Source organism: Geotrypetes seraphini, chromosome 5 (assembly GCF_902459505.1).
Source record: "Geotrypetes seraphini chromosome 5, aGeoSer1.1, whole genome shotgun sequence".
In the NCBI taxonomy this organism is placed as follows: Eukaryota; Metazoa; Chordata; class Amphibia; order Gymnophiona; family Dermophiidae; genus Geotrypetes; species Geotrypetes seraphini.
In genome coordinates, this window is record NC_047088.1 from 247740635 (window position 1) to 247760753 (window position 20119).

Consider the following 20119-nt stretch of genomic DNA (forward strand, 5'->3'; position numbering starts at 1 on the left):
GCCCTGCCGCGCACAAATAGCCGAACGGAAGTATTCTCCGACATCAGCGCTGACGTCGGAGGGCAGGCTTTGCTTAAGCCCTCCCTCCGACGTCAGCGCTGACATCGGGGAACGCTTGCGATCGGCTATATGTTAGCTGCAGGGCAGGCAGAAACAGAAGACGAGATGTATTGAACTCCGCGGGTCCCCCGTCCAGCTCTCTCCTGTCCACGTGGGGCGGACCGCCCCTCTCCCTAGACTTGTGCTACTGCTCTGATGGCGGCCCTGACCGTACGGCACACCAGGCAACATCTCGCGGCACACTAGTGTGCCGCGGAACAGCGGTTGAAAAACACTGCTCTAAAGAATCGCCAAATTCAACAGCGGATTCTTTTCGGTGCCGCCATGGAAGTTCCCCCGACATCGACACCGACAACTTCCTCCAAATCGGCACCGGTGACTTTGACGCCGCAAGATCCATCCTCGGTGTCGCACCCTGTAGGTAAGCCGGCTAAGAAGCCATATCCTACTGTCCTTGGCCCGCCAGTCGAACAAGCAGTGAGTCAAGTCCTGCAGACTGTGCGCCAGCCCCGCAAACACTCCGCTCCCATTGAAGTCACTGCCTCTTCATCGGCATCAACTTCTCCTGAGCGTCAAGCTGCACCGCAGGTACCGAGCAAGAAAAAAGCGGTACCGGTGCCATCGGGACCGTCTTTGGATGACAGAATAGCATCCATCCTTCAGGTCCAGCTTAAGGAACAGTTACAACACTTGCTCCCGGCTCTACTAACTCCACACCTTCCAGTGTCGGTACCTACTGAGCCTTCGGTGCCGATTCTCGAACAGCCTATTCTGTCGGCATCGACGTTATCGGCACCGCAAAAATCTGTCTCTATGCCTGTTCTCTCAGCGGAACCGAAGTCTCTTTGACGCACTGCTTACTCGACTTCTGAGCCGGTACCGTTCTCTGACACCCGTACCGCTGTACAGTCACCCGGTACGGTGTCCATGCGATCAGGTAAATCGGTGCGCAAGACCAAGCATGCCGAACCTTCTACTCCCCTTTCTCAGGGCCGTCTTTCATCGGTACGGGACCCTGATTTGTGGGATGATTCTGACGACCCTCTCGGTACCGAGGCAGATTATTCTTTGGATGAGGATGATCCATCGGTGCAGGATCCTGCTAGTAAGCCAGAGCACTCGTCCTTCACCAAGTTTCTTAAGGAGATGTCAGACACCCTTTCCATCCCCCTAGAGTCTGACTCTAAAAAATCCAAGGCATTTCTTGATGCTTTGGATTTTGACCAGCCTCCTAAAGAATTTTTAAAGTTGCCTCTCCATGACATCCTGAGGGAAACTTTTTACAAAAATTTAGAAACCCCTCTAACCGTTCCAGGAGCCCCTAGGAAGCCCCTAGGGTTTGACAAACCCCAGCTGCCCCATGAATCTCTGCTGGTGGAGTCAACCCTCAAAAAATCGGCAGGCTCTAGTGTGTATGCCTCTGTCCCTCCTGGTAGAGAGGGCAAGGCCATGGATAAATTTGGCAAAAGACTTTACCAAAATGCAATGTTAGCCAACCGTTCAGGTAATTATGCGTTTCACTTCTCTTTTTACCTGAAACATCTGATTCAACAAGTGGCCTCTTTTCAAAAGTATCTTCCTGACCGCAAACTTCCTGCATTTCAACAATGCACTTCCAGTCTCCTGCAACTCAGGAAGTTTATGGTCCGTTCCATCTATGATACTTTTGAACTCACATCCCGAGCCACGGCTATGTCTGTGGCGATGAGACGCTTAGCATGGCTTCGAGTCTCAGACCTTGATGTGAACCACCAGGACCGCCTTGCCAATGCTCCCTGCCTGGGTGACGAGCTGTTTGGAGAGTCTATGGATACCACCACTCAAAAGCTCTCTGCCCATGAGACGAGGTGGGATACCTTGTTGAAAAATAAGAAGAAGCCTCCTCCTCCTCGTCCTTTTAGACAGCAACCTTCATATCAGAGGCGGTTTTCTGCTCGGCCGGTTCAGCCTCATCCTCCTCAACCTCGGAGGCAATGGCAACAGCATCAACAGGCTTGTCAGCAACAGCAACCTGCCATCAAGCCTGTCACTCAGACTAAGCCGACTCAGCCCTTTTGACTCCCTTCTCCAGGGCATTGCCAGTCTTCCTCCCTCCTGTCCTCTTCCACAGCCCATAGGAGGTCGATTAAACATTTTTCACTCTCGATGGGAAGTAATCACCACCGACCAGTGGGTGCTCTCGATCATAGCCCACGGCTACACCCTCAATTTTCAGACTCCTCCGCTGTTAGGCCTGCCAAAAGAGTCTGCTCCCAACAAGTCTCAGTCCTTCCTTCTCGCTCAAGAGGTTCAATCCCTCCTTCTTCTCAATGCCATCGAAGAAGTTCCTCAAGATCAGCGAGGTCAGGGATTTTACTCCAGGTACTTTCTAGTTCCCAAAAAGACCGGAGACCTCAGACCCATCTTAGATCTCAACAAATGTTTGGTCAAAGAGAAGTTCAAAATGCTCTCTCTTGCCACCCTCTACCCTCTTCTCACTCAGGGCGACTGGCTATGCTCCCGCGATCTCAAAGAGGCTTACACACATATTCCTATCCATCTGACGTCCAGGCAATATCTCCGCTTTCTCATCAATCAACATCATTATCAGTACAAGGTCCTACCCTTCGGTCTGGCCTCCTCTCCCAGGGTGTTCACCAAGTGTCTGATTGTGGTAGCGGCCTATCTAAGCTCTCACAATTTTCAAGTATTCCCTTATCTGGACGACTGGCTGATCAAGGCTCATTCACCTCAGGCGGTTCTGCTTGCCACCAATCAGACCATTCACTTCCTTCGACTGTTGGGGTTCGAAATCAATCTACCCAAGTCGCATCTCATTCCGACCCAGCGGCTTCAATTCATTGGAGCCATTCTGGACACTATTCTGATGAGGGCGTTTCTTCCATCCAACCGCCTTCAGACCATCCTGCATCTCTGTCAGCAGGTGTTTCAACAGATTACAATCTCTGCAAATCACATGATGGTGCTCTTGGGGCACATGGCTTCCACAGTACATGTCACCCCCTTCGCACGTCTCCATCTGCGTACCCCTCAATGGACCCTAGCGACTCAGTGGTCACAAGCGACGGATCCTTGCTCACAACACATATCTGTGACCTCGTCTCTTCGACAGTCGCTTCTTTGGTGGTTGACATCTTCAAATCTATCCAGAGGTCTACTGTTCCATTTACCTCCTCATCATCTTGTCATCACCACAGACGCATCCCCTTATGCCTGGGGAGCTCACTTGAACGAATTCCAAACTCAGGGGTTTTGGACTGCTCAGGAACAGAAACACCACATCAATTTCCTGGAACTCCGAGCAATGTTTTATGCCCTCAAGGCATTTCAACATCTTCTCTTTCCTCAAGTACTTCTCATTTGCACAGACAATCAAGTTGCAATGTACTACATCAACAAACAGGGAGGGACGGGCTCTCGCCTGTTGTGTCAGGAAGCCCAACGGATTTGGTCTTGGGCGACAGCTCATCATTTATTCCTGAAGGCTGTCTACATTCAAGGGGAGCAGAATTCCTTGGCAGACAATCTCAGCAGAATTCTCCAACCTCACGAATGGACTCTCGACCCCTTGACTCTCCAGTCCATTTTCGATCAAAGGGGCACTCCTCAGGTGGACCTCTTTGCAGCTCCTCACAATCATCAGCTGCCCCTGTTTTGCTCCAGACTCTACTCTCCTCACCGTCTGGCTCCCGATGCATTTCTCTTGGATTGGACCAATCTCTTCCTATATGCATTTCCTCATGCTGCGCACATTGTTCAAGCTCTGGAGGGAACGAGCCACCATGATTCTCATCGCTCCACGGTGGCCCAGGCAACATTGGTATTCCCTTCTACTTCAACTCAGTTCCAGGGAACCTATAATTCTTCCACTGTTTCCTTCTCTGCTTTCTCAGCATCAGCAGACCCTACTACATCCCAACCTACAGTCTCTGCACCTGACAGCTTGGTATCTCTCGGGCTGACTTCAGCTCACTCACTCCTTTCTCAGCCTGTCCGCTCCATCATTGATGCTTCCAGGAAACCGGCCACGCTCCAGTGTTATCAACAGAAGTGGTCTCTGTTTTCTTCCTGGTGCCTCTTACATCACCATAATCCCATGTCTCTAGCAGTGGGACTGGTGTTGGACTATCTTCTTTCCTTGTCCGACTCTGGTCTCAAATCTACTTCTATCAGAGTTTACCTTAGTGCCATTGCTGCTTTTCATGAGCCAATTCATGGAAAACCCCTCTCGGCTCATCCTTTAGTTTCTAGGTTCATGAGGGGACTTTTTAATGTGAAACCACCTCTCAAGCCCCCTCCTGTGGTCTGGGATCTCAATGTGGTTCTGTCTGCTTTAATGAAGCCTCCTTTTGAACCTTTGGCCACAGTGCATTTCAAATTTCTTACTTGGAAATGGTTTTTCTTATAGCTCTCACTTCTGCTAGGAGGGTCAGTGAGCTTCACGCACTAGTGACCGATCCACCTTTCACTGTTTTTCACCATGATAAGGTGGTTCTCCGTACACATCCAAAGTTTTTCCCTAAGGTTGTGTCTGACTTTCATCTTAATCAGTCCATAGTCCTACCTGTTTTTTTTCCAAAGCCTCATTCTCATCCAGGTGAGCTTTGCATACCTTGGACTGTAAACGTGCTCTGGCTTACTATCTTGACCGCACTAAGCCTCACAGATCATCTCCTCAACTGTTTTTGTCCTTTGATCCTAACAAGTTGGGTCATCCTGTATCTAAACGCACTCTATCCAATTGGCTTGCGGCTTGCGTTTCATTCTGTTATGCTCAGTCAGGCCTGACACTGGAAGGTTCTGTCACGGGCCACAAAGTTAGAGCTATGGCAGCGTCTGTAGCTTTCCTCCGCTCCACTTCCATTGAGGAAATCTGCAAGGCTGCTACTTGGTCCTCAGTTCATACTTTTACATCTCACTATTGTCTGGATGCATTCTCCAGACAGGATGGACACTTCGGCCAATCTGTTTTACAAAATTTATTTTCCTAATGGCCAACCTTCCCTCCATCCCTCTTTTTGTTAGCTTGGAGGTCACCCATCAGTCAAGAATATGCTGCCTGCTTGTCCTGGGATAAAGCACAGTTACTTACCATAACAGGTGTTATCCAGGGACAGCAGGCAGATATTCTTGCGTCCCTCCCACCTCCCCAGGTTGGCTTCTTAGCTGGCTTATCCTAACTGGGGACCGCGCGCCTTCGTCGGGCGGGAAGGCACTCGCGCACGCGCGGTGCTGCCTAACTAGAGCTTTCTAAGTTCTTAGAGTGTAATCACTCTAAAATTGTCTGTACCGGGGCTCCATCGGTGCCGTCACCCATCAGTCAAGAATATCTGCCTGCTGTCCCTGGATAACACCTGTTACGGTAAGTAACTGTGCTTTATCTGTGTGATACACCATATGGCTTTGGGATTGGTGTGGCGATCAAACTCCAACAATTTGGTGCCCAGAAAGTGTTGCTTTTCCTTTATCCATTACAAGTCCATGCTCACTAACTGCAGTGCTTAAATAGCATTCCATGGTTACAAGATAAGCAGTTAGCATTTGGAAGCATAACACACATATGAGTGAATTTACTATTCCTAACTATTTGAATGCCTGTTCTATGGAATTAGACTATGCTGATAGGCATCTGCATATCAGCCTTGTGTATATAGTTAGCATAGAAAAAAATAGTTGCTTTCACACATTGTCTATGTTTCATTATCAGACAGAAAACCAAATCTGGGTTTATCTGCTTCTCAAAAAGACTCTTCAAATGCTGTACAGAAACAGACCCTTCAGACAATCCAAGTCCCTTTTTGCCAGCGTTCACCTGTGGTTCATCCAGTACTGTGTGAGCATGTGCAAACTCAGATGTCTCTGCTGGATGCACAGCCATTGCAGGCTAACTATAATGGAATCCTTGATCTTGGTAAGCATAGATGTTAGTTTTGATTTGTGCAATTTAATTTGCTGCTTGAAAAATGTGGGGTATTTAAGACCTTATAACAATTTTAGTAATACCAGTTTTCCTTGTTTTAATTATAGGATCACAAAGTGCTGCACCCTTCAACTATCGCTTAGCTACATCCACACCAACTCTTAACTCTCAGAATTCAGAGAATCCTTTAATGATCCAACCTGTAAGTATAAATGGGTGCTATGTGCAATATATTAGGTGGATGTGATGGTCATGCACAGTTTCTGAATACAGCCAAACTGCATAACAAGTAAACACTTTAAGATTCTTTTTGTCCTTACTTGACAGTCCAAATGAATGGGTTGTGTTCCTTCTGCCAGCATATGGAAAGAGACCTAAACTACTTGGGCCTCTGTATATAGACTGGTGCAGCTAGGATATCAATCACTATTCTTCACCAGCGATGGATAGGTACTACAACAAAGAGCAGCTCCTGTGCCTGAGGCCCTGGTGAGTCTTTTACATAGTGAAAGCCAAAAGCCAGGCCAGGGAAGGACAGAGAAATAAAATAGGTTTGGCTAATTCAGGGGTGGGAAATGATGGCCACAAATCGGTCGGGTTTTCAGGGTTTCCCCAGTGAGTATGTATGAGATCTCAAGCTGAAAACTGACTGGATTGTGGCCTTCATTCCCCACCCTTGAGCTAATTTCTTCCCAGGATAATCAGCCTTCTGAAACCTATGTTTGATCCTGTAGCACCAAAAGCCCACTATGATTTAAAAAGCAAGAAAAATTAGCTGCTGGTAAATAATAAAAATTATTGCAGTAGGGCCCATCTAGGCCCTAGCATCCAGCCAAAGTATGAAAGGTGTGACAGTAGGTTACTGAAAGTGATTCAGGAGAAAATGGCCCTCTTTGAAATCAGGAAGGCTCCTCCTTTTGAGCTCTGGTCCCTCAGTGGCATCTTGGTATAATTTTAAAAGCTGTTTGGGGTTTGTTGTCACTACAGCATTCCTTGCTTTCGCATTTAATGCAGCTTGTTTGCTTAAATGTATTATGGAGATCCAGGCCATGTTATGTAATAATAATAATAATAACAGTTTATATACCGCAATACCGTTAAGTTCTATGCGGTTTACAGAAGATTAGTGGGGTACAAGTTGAATTGACGTACAAGTTGAGTTAACTTAAGGGATGTGGGAACAATGGGGAGAAAGGGCAAGAGAGGGGAAGGAGGGAAGTGGGTCAGCTGTCTAGGTATTTCAGGAATAGGTGAGTTTTGAGGCGTTTCCTGAATACCTCATAAGTGATGGGCAATAGGAGTTGTTCTAGGTCTTTACCCCATAGAGCAGCCTGATGTGAGAGAAGATGCTCATGGTGTTTTTTTAGTTTGCATCCTCTAACCGGGGGAGAAACGAAGTGCGAGTGGGAGCTTCTCTTGTGTTTAGGGATCCCTATTTGTTTTTTCTTGGGTAATGATTTCCCTATGATCAGTATCTTGCTTACTATTCAAGGGAATCTCTTTCCATTCCTAAGGAGGCGTATCAGGGTGCAGATCACAAACTCAGATCACAAGCTAGATGTTTAGATTCTCTTCCATTATCTAAAGGTCATAAATTACTTTAAAACATCCGATTGACTATTTGTACTTTTCAGTGGTCCTTATCCTTGGGTTAAGTAAGGGTGAACATAAGAATAGCCTTACAGGCGCAGACCAATGATCCATGAAGCTCAGCAGCCCGTTCTCACTGTGGTCAATCCAGATCCCCCTAGTACATGGCCAAAATCCAAGGAGTAGCAACATTCCATGCTACCGATCCAGGGCAAGCAGTGGCTTCCCCATGTCTTTCTCTATATCAGACTATGGACTTTTCCTCCAGGAAATTGTCCAAACCTTTCTTTAAACCATCTACGCTATCCGCTTTTACCGCAACCTATGGCAATGTGTTCCAGAGATTAACTATTACCCGAGTGAAAAAAAATTTCCTCCTATTGATTTTAAAAGTATTTCCCTGTAACTTCATCGAGTGTTCCCTAGTCTTTGTAATTTTTGACGGAGTGAAAAATCAATCCACTTGTACCCCTTCTACTCCCGTCAGGATTTTGTAGACTTCAATCATATCTCCTCTCAGCCATCTCTTTTCCAAGCTGAAGAGCCCTATCCTTTTTAGTTTTTCCTCATATAAGAGGAGTTCCATCCCCTTTATCATCTTGGCTACTCTTCTTTGAACCTTTTCAAGTGTCGCTATATCTTTCTTGAGATAAGGAGACCAGAATTGAACGCAGTACTCCAGATGAAGTCGCATCATGGAGCGATACATGGGCATTATGACATTCTTAGTCTTGTTAACCATCCCTTTTTTAATAATTCCTAGCATCCTTTTGCTTTTTTGACCGCCGCCACACTTTGAGCGCAAGGTTTCTTAAGAGCATAAGAACTGCCGCCACTGGGTCAGACCAGCGCTCCATCATGCCCAGCAGTCCGCTCACGCGGCGGCCTCTGGTCAAAGATCAGCGCCCTGACTAAGACTATCCCTATCAGCGTACGTCTTTGTTCAGCAGGAACTTGTCTAACTTTGTCTTGAATCCCTGGAGGGTGTTTTCCCCTGTGACAGACTCCGGAAGAGCATTCCAGTTTTCCACCACTCTCTGGGTGAAGAAGAACTTCCTTACGTTTGTACGGAATCTATCCCCTTCCAACTTTAGAGAGTGCCCTTTCATTCTCCCCACCTCGGAGAGTCTATCCCCTTCTGTACCTTGAATGTCTATGATACCCAGATCCTTTTCTTGGGCACTAACCCCAAAGGTGGATCCTAGCATGGTGCCTGATGTTTTGTGGGCTCACTTGATCAGAGCTCAGGTGCAGTCTGGGAAGAGTAGAGCAGCATTGTGGTTAAAACTGCATTTCTTTTTTTTTCTTTTTTTTTTTAAATTCTTTATTCGTTTTCAATCTTACATCAAGTGCACAAACAATACAATTAAACACATCACTTGACAATCTTTCTGATTTATCTTACAATACATAAAATTACCACCCTCCCGTCCCATCATTGCTCTATTATTTCCCCAATAAGAAAAATGTAAAATATACCTCCCCCTTCCCCCAATCATTAGATGGTGTATATTACAATAGAAAATGGTGTTTACTCATTACAATAAGAAGTTAATGGCTCCCAAATTTTATTAAATTTCTTATAGCTTCCTTGTTGTATAGCTATTGCTCTTTCCATTTTAAATATGTGACATAATGAGTTCCATCAGAAATTGTAATTGAGTCTACTGTAATTTTTCCAATTACTTGTGATATGCTGAATGGCGACTCCTGTCATTATCAATAAAAGTTTATTGTTATGTGATGATATTTGGCTCTTTTTCCTCATAGACATACCAAATAGTACTCTATCATAAGATAATGCTACATGCTTTTCCAATAAACAATTTACTTGATCCCCAAATTGAGTTCCAAAAGGCTAAGATAAAGGGACAATAAAACAAAAGATGATCTAAAGTCCCTACTTCAAGATTACAGTGCCAACATCTATTAGACTTTGAACTATTTAACTTTTGTAGTCTAACTGGGGTCCAAAACGCTCTATGCAGAAGAAAAAAACAAGTTTGTCTCATAGATGCAGACACTTTACATCTCATCCTCCAAGACCAAATTTGTGGCCATTGAAATGTTGAAATTTGATGCTTAATCTCAATGCTCCAAATATCATAATCTCTAAGACCATTTTTGGGTTTCTATTACTGCATTTCTTTGCAAAATACTAAAGACTGGATGTGTGAGTGAGAAAAGAGGTTAGCTTTTGAAAATAGGCTCTTAACATAAGAATTGCCATATTGGGACAAATCAAAGGTCTCAACAGTGGCCAACTCAGGTCTCAAGTACCTAGCTACCATATATTCCAAGTAGTAAAACAGATTTTATGCTGATTTTCCTAGGAATAAGCAGTGAATTTCTCCAATCCATCTCAATAATGGCCTATGGACATCTCTCTTACGAAATTATCCAAACTTTTTTTCTTTTTTTAAAAACCCTGCTAAGCTAACTGATTTCACCACATTCTCTGATAACGAATTCCAGAGTCTAATTATACGTTGTGTGAAGAAATATTTTCTCCAGTCTGTTTTAAATCTACTACTTCTTGTACAAACCCACGTTATTCTGGGACTATTGGGTTAATTCTGTATACCCGCCAGGACTTTGTAGGAAGCCTCAAATTCCAGAGGCTTGAGCTCCACTTCTCTCACCTCAGCACTGCCCCCCTCAGGATTCAGTTTTCCTTCCTAAAAGCCAGGCTGTTGGAGCTTTTCTTTTCTGCGCGTGTTTATTTTATTTTTTTTTTTTTTATAATCTTTATTCATTTTAAAACACTTTCAATAAGTGGAAACAACATAGATTATACATTTAACACTTTAGACATCACTTATAATTTTACAAGATTCATACAGAACATTACCCTCCCCCACCACTTCTAATCTTTATCCTAAAAGTAATTATAAAATTTATCATATGTTCAGAATTATATTATACATAAGTTATTCATATGATAAATTCAGTCTTCTCATGTGTGTTTTTCGCCCTCATGCTGCAGAGGATCCCAGCGGGTACAGCTCTGACAGTGGGAGATTACAGATCTTTGGAAAGGTCTGTTTCCAGGGGCTGGTGGTCAGTGCACCCTCTGGACAGCCTGCACTTTAAATTGAGGGCTCAGGGACCATTCCATTTCAGGAGACTTTGGTTCCAGAGAACCCCATTTTTAGGGTTACTCTGCCTGGGAGAGGACACAGACTCCACAAGGGCAGGAAGCAGCTTGCAGGGTAATTTGTAGGCGTAACTGTTGAGCCAGCCTGCTTTGTGTTTTGCGAGGCTTGGGGTCCATTCCCCTGGGAGCTAGCCCCACCTTCTGATTTATCAGAGGCTTTAGCGCAGATTGTGGGACCCCTCTGTGAATCCCTTTGGGTTTCAAGAAGCCAGCTGTGTTTTAATTCCCCCCTTTGCACCCTGAGGATCTGTGGGGGTGGAGACCTCAGTCAGTGTTTATCACGATCTTGCAGCCCGAACGATCATCAAGTTGTGGACTGTTTCCTGCAAGGATTTGAGGCAGAAAGTTCTCTCTATTCAGTCAGGCTGAAGCAAAGTTGACGCAGGCAGGCTTTAGCAAAGTTGACGCAGGCAGGCTCTAGCAAAGCACAGAGAGTATAGCCCATTAATCCCTATGAGGAAAATCAGTGGGGAGGGTTCTGAAAAAGTTAATTTTAAGAATTTCTGGGGCCAGATCTAGGGTCCCCCTTCTCCAAAGCCCCTTTCTCTGAGTTTTTTTCAACTTCAGGGGAGCCCCCATGTGCTGTGTTTGGTGCAAATTTCCTGATGGTGGCCATCTTGAATTTTTTCTAAAGTCTCCATCTGCCTCAGAACCCTCAATTGACTCAAATTTCTACTGGGATGTACTCCTCAGAATGTTCTGCCCCTATATCATGCTAGTTTTTGCACTAGATGATTGGCCGAGGAATGTCTGTTGTGCCATGGGGCATGCAAGGAGGGACGGGAACCTCGGGGCTTAGCCTTCTCTGACTCTTTTAGGCTGGGGTAACTGCAGGAGTTCTGAGTGGTAGGGAGAAATCCCATCCCAGAGACCTCAATAGCGAAGGCACAAAATGTATGGATGTGGCGGAGCCCAAGAAGCTAGTCTGAGTTCCTGCTGGGGTCTATGTGGCCATACCTGCGTAAGGATTTACCCTGGGTTGTGAATCTCTTGTAGAAAACTTATTTTATGGGTCGGGGATGTGCTTTGCTACCTGAAGGTGTGCCAGCAGTGAGCCAGAGAATAATAATAATAACAACTTTATTTTGTATACCGCCATACCCAGGGAGTTCTAGGCGGTTCACATCAATTAATCAAAGTTACAAACAATGAGGTCGTTGAAGAGTTATCAGGAAAGGAAAGTACAGGACATTTAAGTTAACAGGTTAGGAATGTACAAAAAGAAGGAGAGGATGGAGTTCAGTTCAAAGATGGAAGGGGAGAGGGAGGTAGGAGACTTCTCCACCACAGAGAAAACTGGCTCTCAGTCTAAGTGATCTAGCGGAACAGGTCCGGGAGGAATTGTTCAAGGGTTCAGCTGCTTTCTTGGAAGATTCCGGTTCCCTGTCATGGACTAGGAGTCAAGAGGTAACAGTTGCCCTTGACCAGGGAGACAATCTGTTGGTGTGGCGGCTTTTCAAATCTGCTACCATCCCACATGTTGTTATGGATACGCTCAGGGAGTTAAAGTTGGAGCCCCAGAAGTCATCCACTTCACAGTGCTCAGTCATGAGCAGCTCAGATGTTCAGTCCACTTTTTTCCCTGTGCATCCATTCATCACCTTGCTGGTCACTAAGCAATGGGAGATTCCGGAAGACTCCTTAAAAGGTAGCAAAGACTATGTCTAAACTTTATCCTATGGCTTTGAAGTTTCAGCAGCTGTTTAATCAGCCAAAGATGGATTCCATGGTGGCTCAAGTGACTTAAATGTACTTCCCTCCCTCCCTAGCAAGGGGGAAGTGAAGTTAAAGGATGCACAAGATTGCAAGGTAGATATGGTTCTTAAGAGGCAATTTGAAGCACTAGCTTTGAGGATGAAAGCTGCTGCAGCAGAAGCCTCATTTGTTGCATGTGCCTGCCACACCAGGTTAAGGCAGAGTCCAACTTCCGAGGAGGATGTCTGCCCCTAGCTAGTACTGGAGGGGATAGATTATGTTAAAGATGCTCTATATGATATCATAGTTATGAGCAAGGTTTTGACATGTGCTGTTGTGGCCTGCAGGATGCTCTGAATCGGGCAGTGGGCAGACAATTCGGCCTTCAAAGCCACTCTGAGCATACTTTCTTTCAAAGGGCAGATGCTATTTGGTAAAGGTTTAGTTTAGACAAATGTATGCCAAACAGCAGACCTCGTCAAAATCGTCGGAGGAGGCAGAGGCAATTTTTGTTCCTTCTGACATTCCCGCCAGTACTTCTCAGTTTCCTCCAATAATTGATCTTATTGGGGATCAAGACAGAGATTTAATAGCTCCAGCTACACTCAGGGTCTTATGTTAGCATAACTTCCAAGAAGTCACAATGGCACCAGATCAGCAATTGTGCATGGTGGGAAGCTGTCAGCATTCTGGAGGAAGTGGTGGAAAATTTCCTCAGACCACGGGTCCTAGATCTTATTCGAGAGGGCCACAAGATCAAGTTCTATTGCCCTCCTTCAGATCTGTTTATCGACTCGCTAGCTGGACAGCCAGAAAAAGAGGCTAGGGCCCAGGCGATGGTACAAAGCCTATTCAAGTCACTGAACCAGTTCCTGAAGAAGACTTGAGCTCTAGCAGATACTCCATATACCGTACTTCATAGTGCCCAGGAAAGGCACAGAAGACTAGAGACCGAATCTGGATCTGAAGTCCTTAGATGCGGCGCTGAGAATTCCACACTATCGCATGGAGATGGTTCAGTCAGTCATTGCAGCGGTGGCTCCGGAGGAATTCTTGACCTCCCTAGATCTGACAAAGGCATACCTTCATATTTCCATTTTCCTGGGCCACAAGAAATATTTGAGATTCTATGTCTTTATAAGGCATTTCCAGTTTGCTACTCTACCTTTCGGGTTTGACAATGGTCTGACATACCTTCACCAAGGTGATGATGGTCACGCTCACCTCTGCAGTATGGTGATACAAGTACACCCACAACCTCCCAGGATTCCCTATGTTCCAGTTAGTCCCCAGCAGCATTATTCCTCTAGCTGCAGCTTCCCTGGACAGGGGAAGCAGGAACAACTTGTGGTGGTTTCAGGAGGACTACTTATCAGAGGGTATGCCCCTCTGAATCTCCTCATGGTTAGTTAGATCTATTTCATATAAACATTTTAGAAAGTTGTTGAAAACCTTTCTCTTTTCTAAATTCTTGATTAATTAGATACCCTTGTATTCTTTATAACATTCTTTGTTATTTTCCTTAGTATAATTTTTTGTTAACCACATTGAACTCATGGCTATGTGGTCCTGAAATCTGCTGTTATGTTATGTTATGTTGACATGACCGACACCAACCTGTTGGGTGAGGAGCCCATTGTGGCAGTCATCCAGTGCAGGGCCAATGGACCCTCCCACAGAGAGAGAAAGTGGTCCATAAATCATTTAGAACTTCAAGACATTCATCTAGCGTTGAAGGTGCTGGAGAAGCACCTGGATGGAAAGGCAGTCTGAGTGTTCTCAGACAATGCCACCACGGTATCTTATGTGAACAGACAGGGAGGCACCAGAAATTCTCCATTAAGTCTGGAGGTCCAGCTGTTGTTCAGGTGGGCAGAAGCTCATCTTCAGACACTCTCCACAGCCCATGTAGTGGGAGTGGAAAAACATACAGGCCAACTTACTCAGCCGGCATACTCTAGTCCCAGGGGAGTAAAGATTTCAAACTCGTCCAGCGCTGGGGAAGTCCAGCAATGGACTTGATGACTTCAGCCAAGAACAAAAAGGCAAATTGCTTCTACAGCTGAAGAGACGAACCGGGAATCACAGGACTAAACATGTAGGTCTAGCCCTGACCAGAAGAGAAGCTCCTATATGTGTTTCTACTTTGGCCCATGGTGGGCCAGGTCACCTGCAGAATCACAAATCGTTTGGGATTTATGATCCTTGTAGCTTCACATTGGCCTCACAGACATTGGTATGCGGTTCTAGTGCATCTTCAATGAGACAGATGCATCAAACTACCACAGAGGGCTCCTCAGTCATGGAACAGTTCCCATGGAGAACCCAGAACACTTTGGTCTTACAGCATGGTTTTTGAGCACACAGCTTTAACCCATAAAGGTTAATCGGAGGTAGTCATTTCAACTCTACTTTGAGCAAAAAAAGCCATTGACGTTTGCGGCTTATGCTAAGGCCTGGAAGGTTTTCCAACTCTGGTTGTGCCAAAGATCAGGTAGAACTTTTGAGGCGACAATTCCTGTGATCCTGACATTTCTGCAGGCTGGACTTAAAAAAGGCCTCTGAACATGGAATATTAGGCTAGATGTAGAGAATAACATGGGGACAATTTTTTCCCCATCCCCGCAGGAACTCAATTTCCCTGTCCCGTCACTGCAAGTTTTGTCCCTGTCCCCTTCCTGTAAGCTCTGCCTTAACCACACAAGCCTCAAACACTTATGATTTTAAAGTGTCTGAGGCTTGTGTGGTTAAGGCAGAGCTTGCAGGAAGGGGACAGAGACAGGAAAAGAACTCGCCAGGATGGGACAGGAAAATGAGTTCCCATGGGGATGGGGAAATTTGTTCCTGTGTCATTCTCTAGCTAGATGAACTATTGGTCTGATCCAGTAAGGCTATTATGTTCTTAAGGCCAATGGTGGCTTGTCATCAAAGATCAAAGGGCAGGCCTCTCGTGCTTCAGAGCTTGAGAGGGAAACCTATCGCTGGTATTTCACCCTGATGTGACCTGGTTTTTTGAAAGGGACCGTCAAATTGCGCCAGCCTTTTCCATTCTGAAGCCTTAATATCTTCAAGGGCCTTTCTAAGCCTCCATATGATCCTAACCAATTGGCGTCCCTTCTGGATCTCAGTGAAGATGGAATTTCTGGTGGCAATAGTCTCAGCGATTAGGATCTTGGAATCGCATTTTCTTTCCTGCAGAGAGCCTTTCTTCAGGATCATAGAAATGTGGGTTTCACTGCATACAGTACCTTCCTTTCTGCCGAAGGTTGTGTCTGCCTTCCACCTCATCCAAAGGTTTGTTTGGCCCGCCTTTCAGCCTATGGGTTTGCTAAGCAAGATAAGATATTACGGCTATGCAAAGAGTTTTTACTCCACTACTGGAAAGGACCAATGATTCTTGGTGTTCTAACCATCTTTTTGTTCTAACCAGTCAGTCCAGCATCCAAGGCTTCTGTTGCCAGATGAATTTGGTAGAAGTGTGGTATCCTCATGGGTGGGGTCCCAGGCAGTTCCACCCAAGGAGATATATAGGGCAGCTACTTGGTCTATTCTCCATACCTTTATACGGTTTAACAGTTCCACCCAAGGAGATCTATAGGGCAGCTACTTGGTCTATTCTCCATTCCTTTATAAGGTTTAACAGAGTAGATGTGGCTGCTCAAGAGGACATTGCTTTTGAGTCCTCAGTTTTGCAAGTAGGCTCATCTATGCCACCCTAATGTACAGACTCCTATGTATGTAACAGAATGAAAGATTAGGTTCTTACCTGGCTAATCTTCTTTCTGTTAATACATACAGATTGCAACAATTATGCACTGGGAGCTAGGTGCTGCACAAATTGCCTTCCAGTTGGATAGGGTGTGCCAAAAATACTATGAGCAAAGTAACAAGGCTAGCCATATAGAGCCTGATTCTATAAACAGTGCCTAACAACACCTAACTTGTAGACACCGCTCCACTTAGTTGTCAGTCAGCTGCATAGCGCAGTTTTTAAAATCACACCTAGTCGCGCTTATTTTACCAGCACCTACTTTGGACACCTAAGTCAACCACACCTATTTTCCATCCCTAACCACACTTACTTTTCAGGTAGGTGTGGGAGGCACGTTGACTTAGTCGTCCATAAAAAAAATTGGCTTTTAATGGTGTGGTCAATTACCACACTGTTTAACCAATTAAAATCCAATTGAGTTACGTACAAATTTTTGTTAGGTGTTCACGATTAGGGCACCTAGCGGTGCCTAACCTAGTCGTCATGTATAGAATCAGGACTTTAGTGCTTGATTCATCTGAATTCCATAATCCTAAAACAGCCTGTTTCTGTTAAGTTTGTGAAATTATAGAATGTTCAGACATGTGACAGTCTGCCCTGGTGCAAACATCTAGTTGTAGAGGGACAAGATGGATAAGGGTGCTGTAAGGGAAGGGACATGGAGCAATACAGGTGTCAGTTTTTTCTCTGTCAAAAAGTTCACAACCTTGTTTGGCTTCAGCTGCTTATAGGATATCACTGCTAAACTGTGCTGTCTGTCTCCATATGCTGGCAAGGTGGCTTAAAACCATATGTTTTGGACTGGCCTAGCAGGATTCAAGGAAAGGAAATTAACAGGTAAGTCTAAATTTCACACTTTAAGATTTAAAAGCAACCTCAAAAACACCTGCTTTCCCAGATCTTTGCCACCTTGGTATTTAACGATAATCATGGTAGTAAATAACATTTTGTATTTGCTGGAGCATAAGCTACATGGCACAGGACTCTCTCACTTATGTATACACTTCTCCCTCCAAATTTGTGGGTTTAGGACTTGCGACTTCTGTTTATTCAAGAGTTTCTAAACCCTGATCCACCTCTGCTTGCCTCCTGCATCTCGCCACACCTTACCTAATTAGTCTAGTGGTGAAGCGGGACAGGCACAATCTTCCTACACTCCTGCCCATGCAGAGCCATGAACAAAAATAGCTGCCGTGAGTTCCTGTGGTCTTATGAGACTACACGGGAACTCATGGCAGCTATTTTTGTTCACGGCTCTGCATGTGGAAGGACTATAGGAAGATCGCTCCTGCCTTGCTTCACCGCTAGACTACCAGATAAGATGTGGAGAGGTCAGGGAGGTGGGGGTGGGTCAGAGTTGGCCCTAAAAGTTATTTGTGATTTTTCCATATTCATGGGCCAGCTTTGCCCCTAACACCCGCGAATATGGAAGAAGTGTATAGGTGGATGGGGTACATCTAGTAGAACTATAGAAGTAAGTAAGTAGTAGTAGTGATTCTAAAAATTTAAGTATGTTTTTTCTCTTCATGTATGGGTGTTCTTTTGATACTAACCATCAGTGTGTACCACAAGGAGGTGGAGTTGCTTCAGTCCCTGTCGCCTCTTCTGTTAGCACGGTTTCTCAGGCTCCGGGTATCCCCACAACCTCAGCTGTAATGTCATTCATACCAGTTGCTATTCCAAATAATCCTGCAATGCCCTTCTTCTTTCAACCAACATATGGAACAGAAGCAGTAATAAAGCAAGGGAAACCAGGAGACAAAACTACAGGAGGCAGATCCACGACAGCATATTCAGGAATGTCCAACTTGCCCACAGCATCATGATAGTGAGAGCCAAATGATCGATCAGAATAAATATCAGCATCACAACTTAGTAAAACATGAAAACCTGGATTCAGCAAAAGAGAGATCTGCTTTGGAGCAGATTGAGGGTACTTTCAGTGAGGAGGAGAACTTGAATTTTGTGGATATTCCAGTAAGAGACATAAGTTGTCAAACCAGCTTTGAAAATAAAGTTCTAAAGCCCCAAAAAACCACCCCTGAGAAGACCTTTAAAAAAGTTAAAACATTAAAATATCTTCTGGAAGAGATCAGGCGCTTGTAGGAGATCAAGGTAAACATACTTTTTTTCCAAATCATATTTTGCAATCACTGCCCTATTTAACTTCAATTTTAGATGAGTATGTGATTACATTTTCTTTGAATTCCAACATTTGTGAAACACTATAAAATAAATGAGAAATCAAGGTTATAGGGTTCTCTCTTATATGAGTTCCTCATTCTGATTTCTCTCATGCTAGTTATTAACTGAAATATCTGTCTCCAGTTATAAGTAAGTCTATTTGTAGGAGCCAACTAGAGTGCATTTCATTTATTTTGAGTTAACAACTGTCTTTATTAAGAGAAGTCACCTAATTTGGTGTATAGCAGGTTTAGATTGCCATAAAACTGAAGGTTCCCTTTTATTACATTTGTTTAGCATTTATGCGAGGTCTAACAATTAAGTTCGCGAACTCATTCTAGAAAAAGTGCTACATATCTCATTGCTGAATAATACCACGGTCACTTTCGAAGTATTCCCCTTGAGAAGCTATTCACCGACGCCAGCACCTAGTCCACCCTTCAAAACAATTTTGGAACTTTTTTTCTGGAATGCCCATCAGAGCTATCGTCTTATTACTTTTGATATCCTGAATATCATCAAAATGTCCTCCTTTCAATATTTCGTTTATTTTCAGGTACAGAAAAAAGTCATTGGAGGCCAGATCAGGTGAATGGGGAGGGTGTTCCGATACAGTTATTTGTTTTCTGGCTAAAAATTCCCTCACGGACAGTTCCGTGTGAGCTGGTGCATTATCATGATCCAAGAGCCATCTAACTTTTTCACGCAGCCTTTTCAGCACTTCCAAATAGTAAACTTGGGGAAGGTGTGGCTCATTGGTAAAGCTGCTGCCTCTGCATCCAGAGGCTGTGAGATCAAATCCCAGTGCTGCTCCTTGCGACTCTGGGCAAATCACTTAATCCTCCAATGCCTACCGCTTTGAATGTCAAAGTCACAAAAAGGCAGTATAAAAGTCCCCAATCCATTCCCCCTTCCCTATATGCTTGACCCTATGTGCTTAACTGTTTGTCCAGTTGTTACAAATTCATAATGAACAATCCCTCTGATATCAAAAGAGGTTTTGACTTTTGATTTGGATTGGTGGAACTTTTTTGGTCATGGAGAATTGGCTGACTTTGACACTTTGACGCTTTGTTTCAGGGTTGTATTGGTATGCCTATGTTTCATCACCATTGATAACATGGCCCAAAACATTGTCTTGCTTCTCCAAAAGGTCTTGGTAAACTTTGACTCTTCTTTGCTTTTGTTCATCAGTGAGCTCCTTTGGAACCATTTTTGCACACACCTTTCTCATACCAAGATTTTCACTTAAGATTTTCCTAACTCTTTCTCTATTGATGTTTACTTGGTCTGCTATGCTTCTCTAAGTCAGCAGACAATTTTGACACAAATTTTTGCAATGTTTTTGTCAGTTCTGCTAGTTACTGACTGCCCTGACCTTTTCATCAGTGACTCTTTCTCTCCCCTCAGAAAGGTGTTTAATCCATTTGTGCACTGCCGTTTTCTTCATGGCATTATCACCATAAACTTGGACTAACCTGTCCCTGATTTCCCTTCCATTCTTGCCAAGTTTAAGAAGAAATTTAATGTTTGTTCGCTGCTCTAATTCAAGCTTTGACATTCTTGTGACAGCACACACAAACACGCAACAACAATAATGGAACGCCATTCAGCATACCACCACACGTCGACATGAACACGACAGTGAGACACTGATATACTAAGTTATGAAACCTTACAGTGTTTGTAGAGTGCTGCCAACGTAAGCGCATGGAGGCAAGTTTGCAAAATTAATTGTCAG

At 44.5% G+C, this 20119-nt stretch overlaps 1 protein-coding gene across 1 annotated transcript in view; it reads left to right on the forward strand.

Annotated features, from left to right (window-relative positions):
* CCDC14 (coiled-coil domain containing 14) overlaps positions 1-20119 on the forward strand; it is a 172560-nt gene that overhangs the window by 80298 nt on the left and 72143 nt on the right. Inside the window, 4 exon segments of the mRNA XM_033945697.1 lie at positions 5768-5971; positions 6088-6182; positions 17754-18017; positions 18019-18296. Coding sequence (XP_033801588.1) covers positions 5768-5971; positions 6088-6182; positions 17754-18017; positions 18019-18296 — 841 coding nt within the window.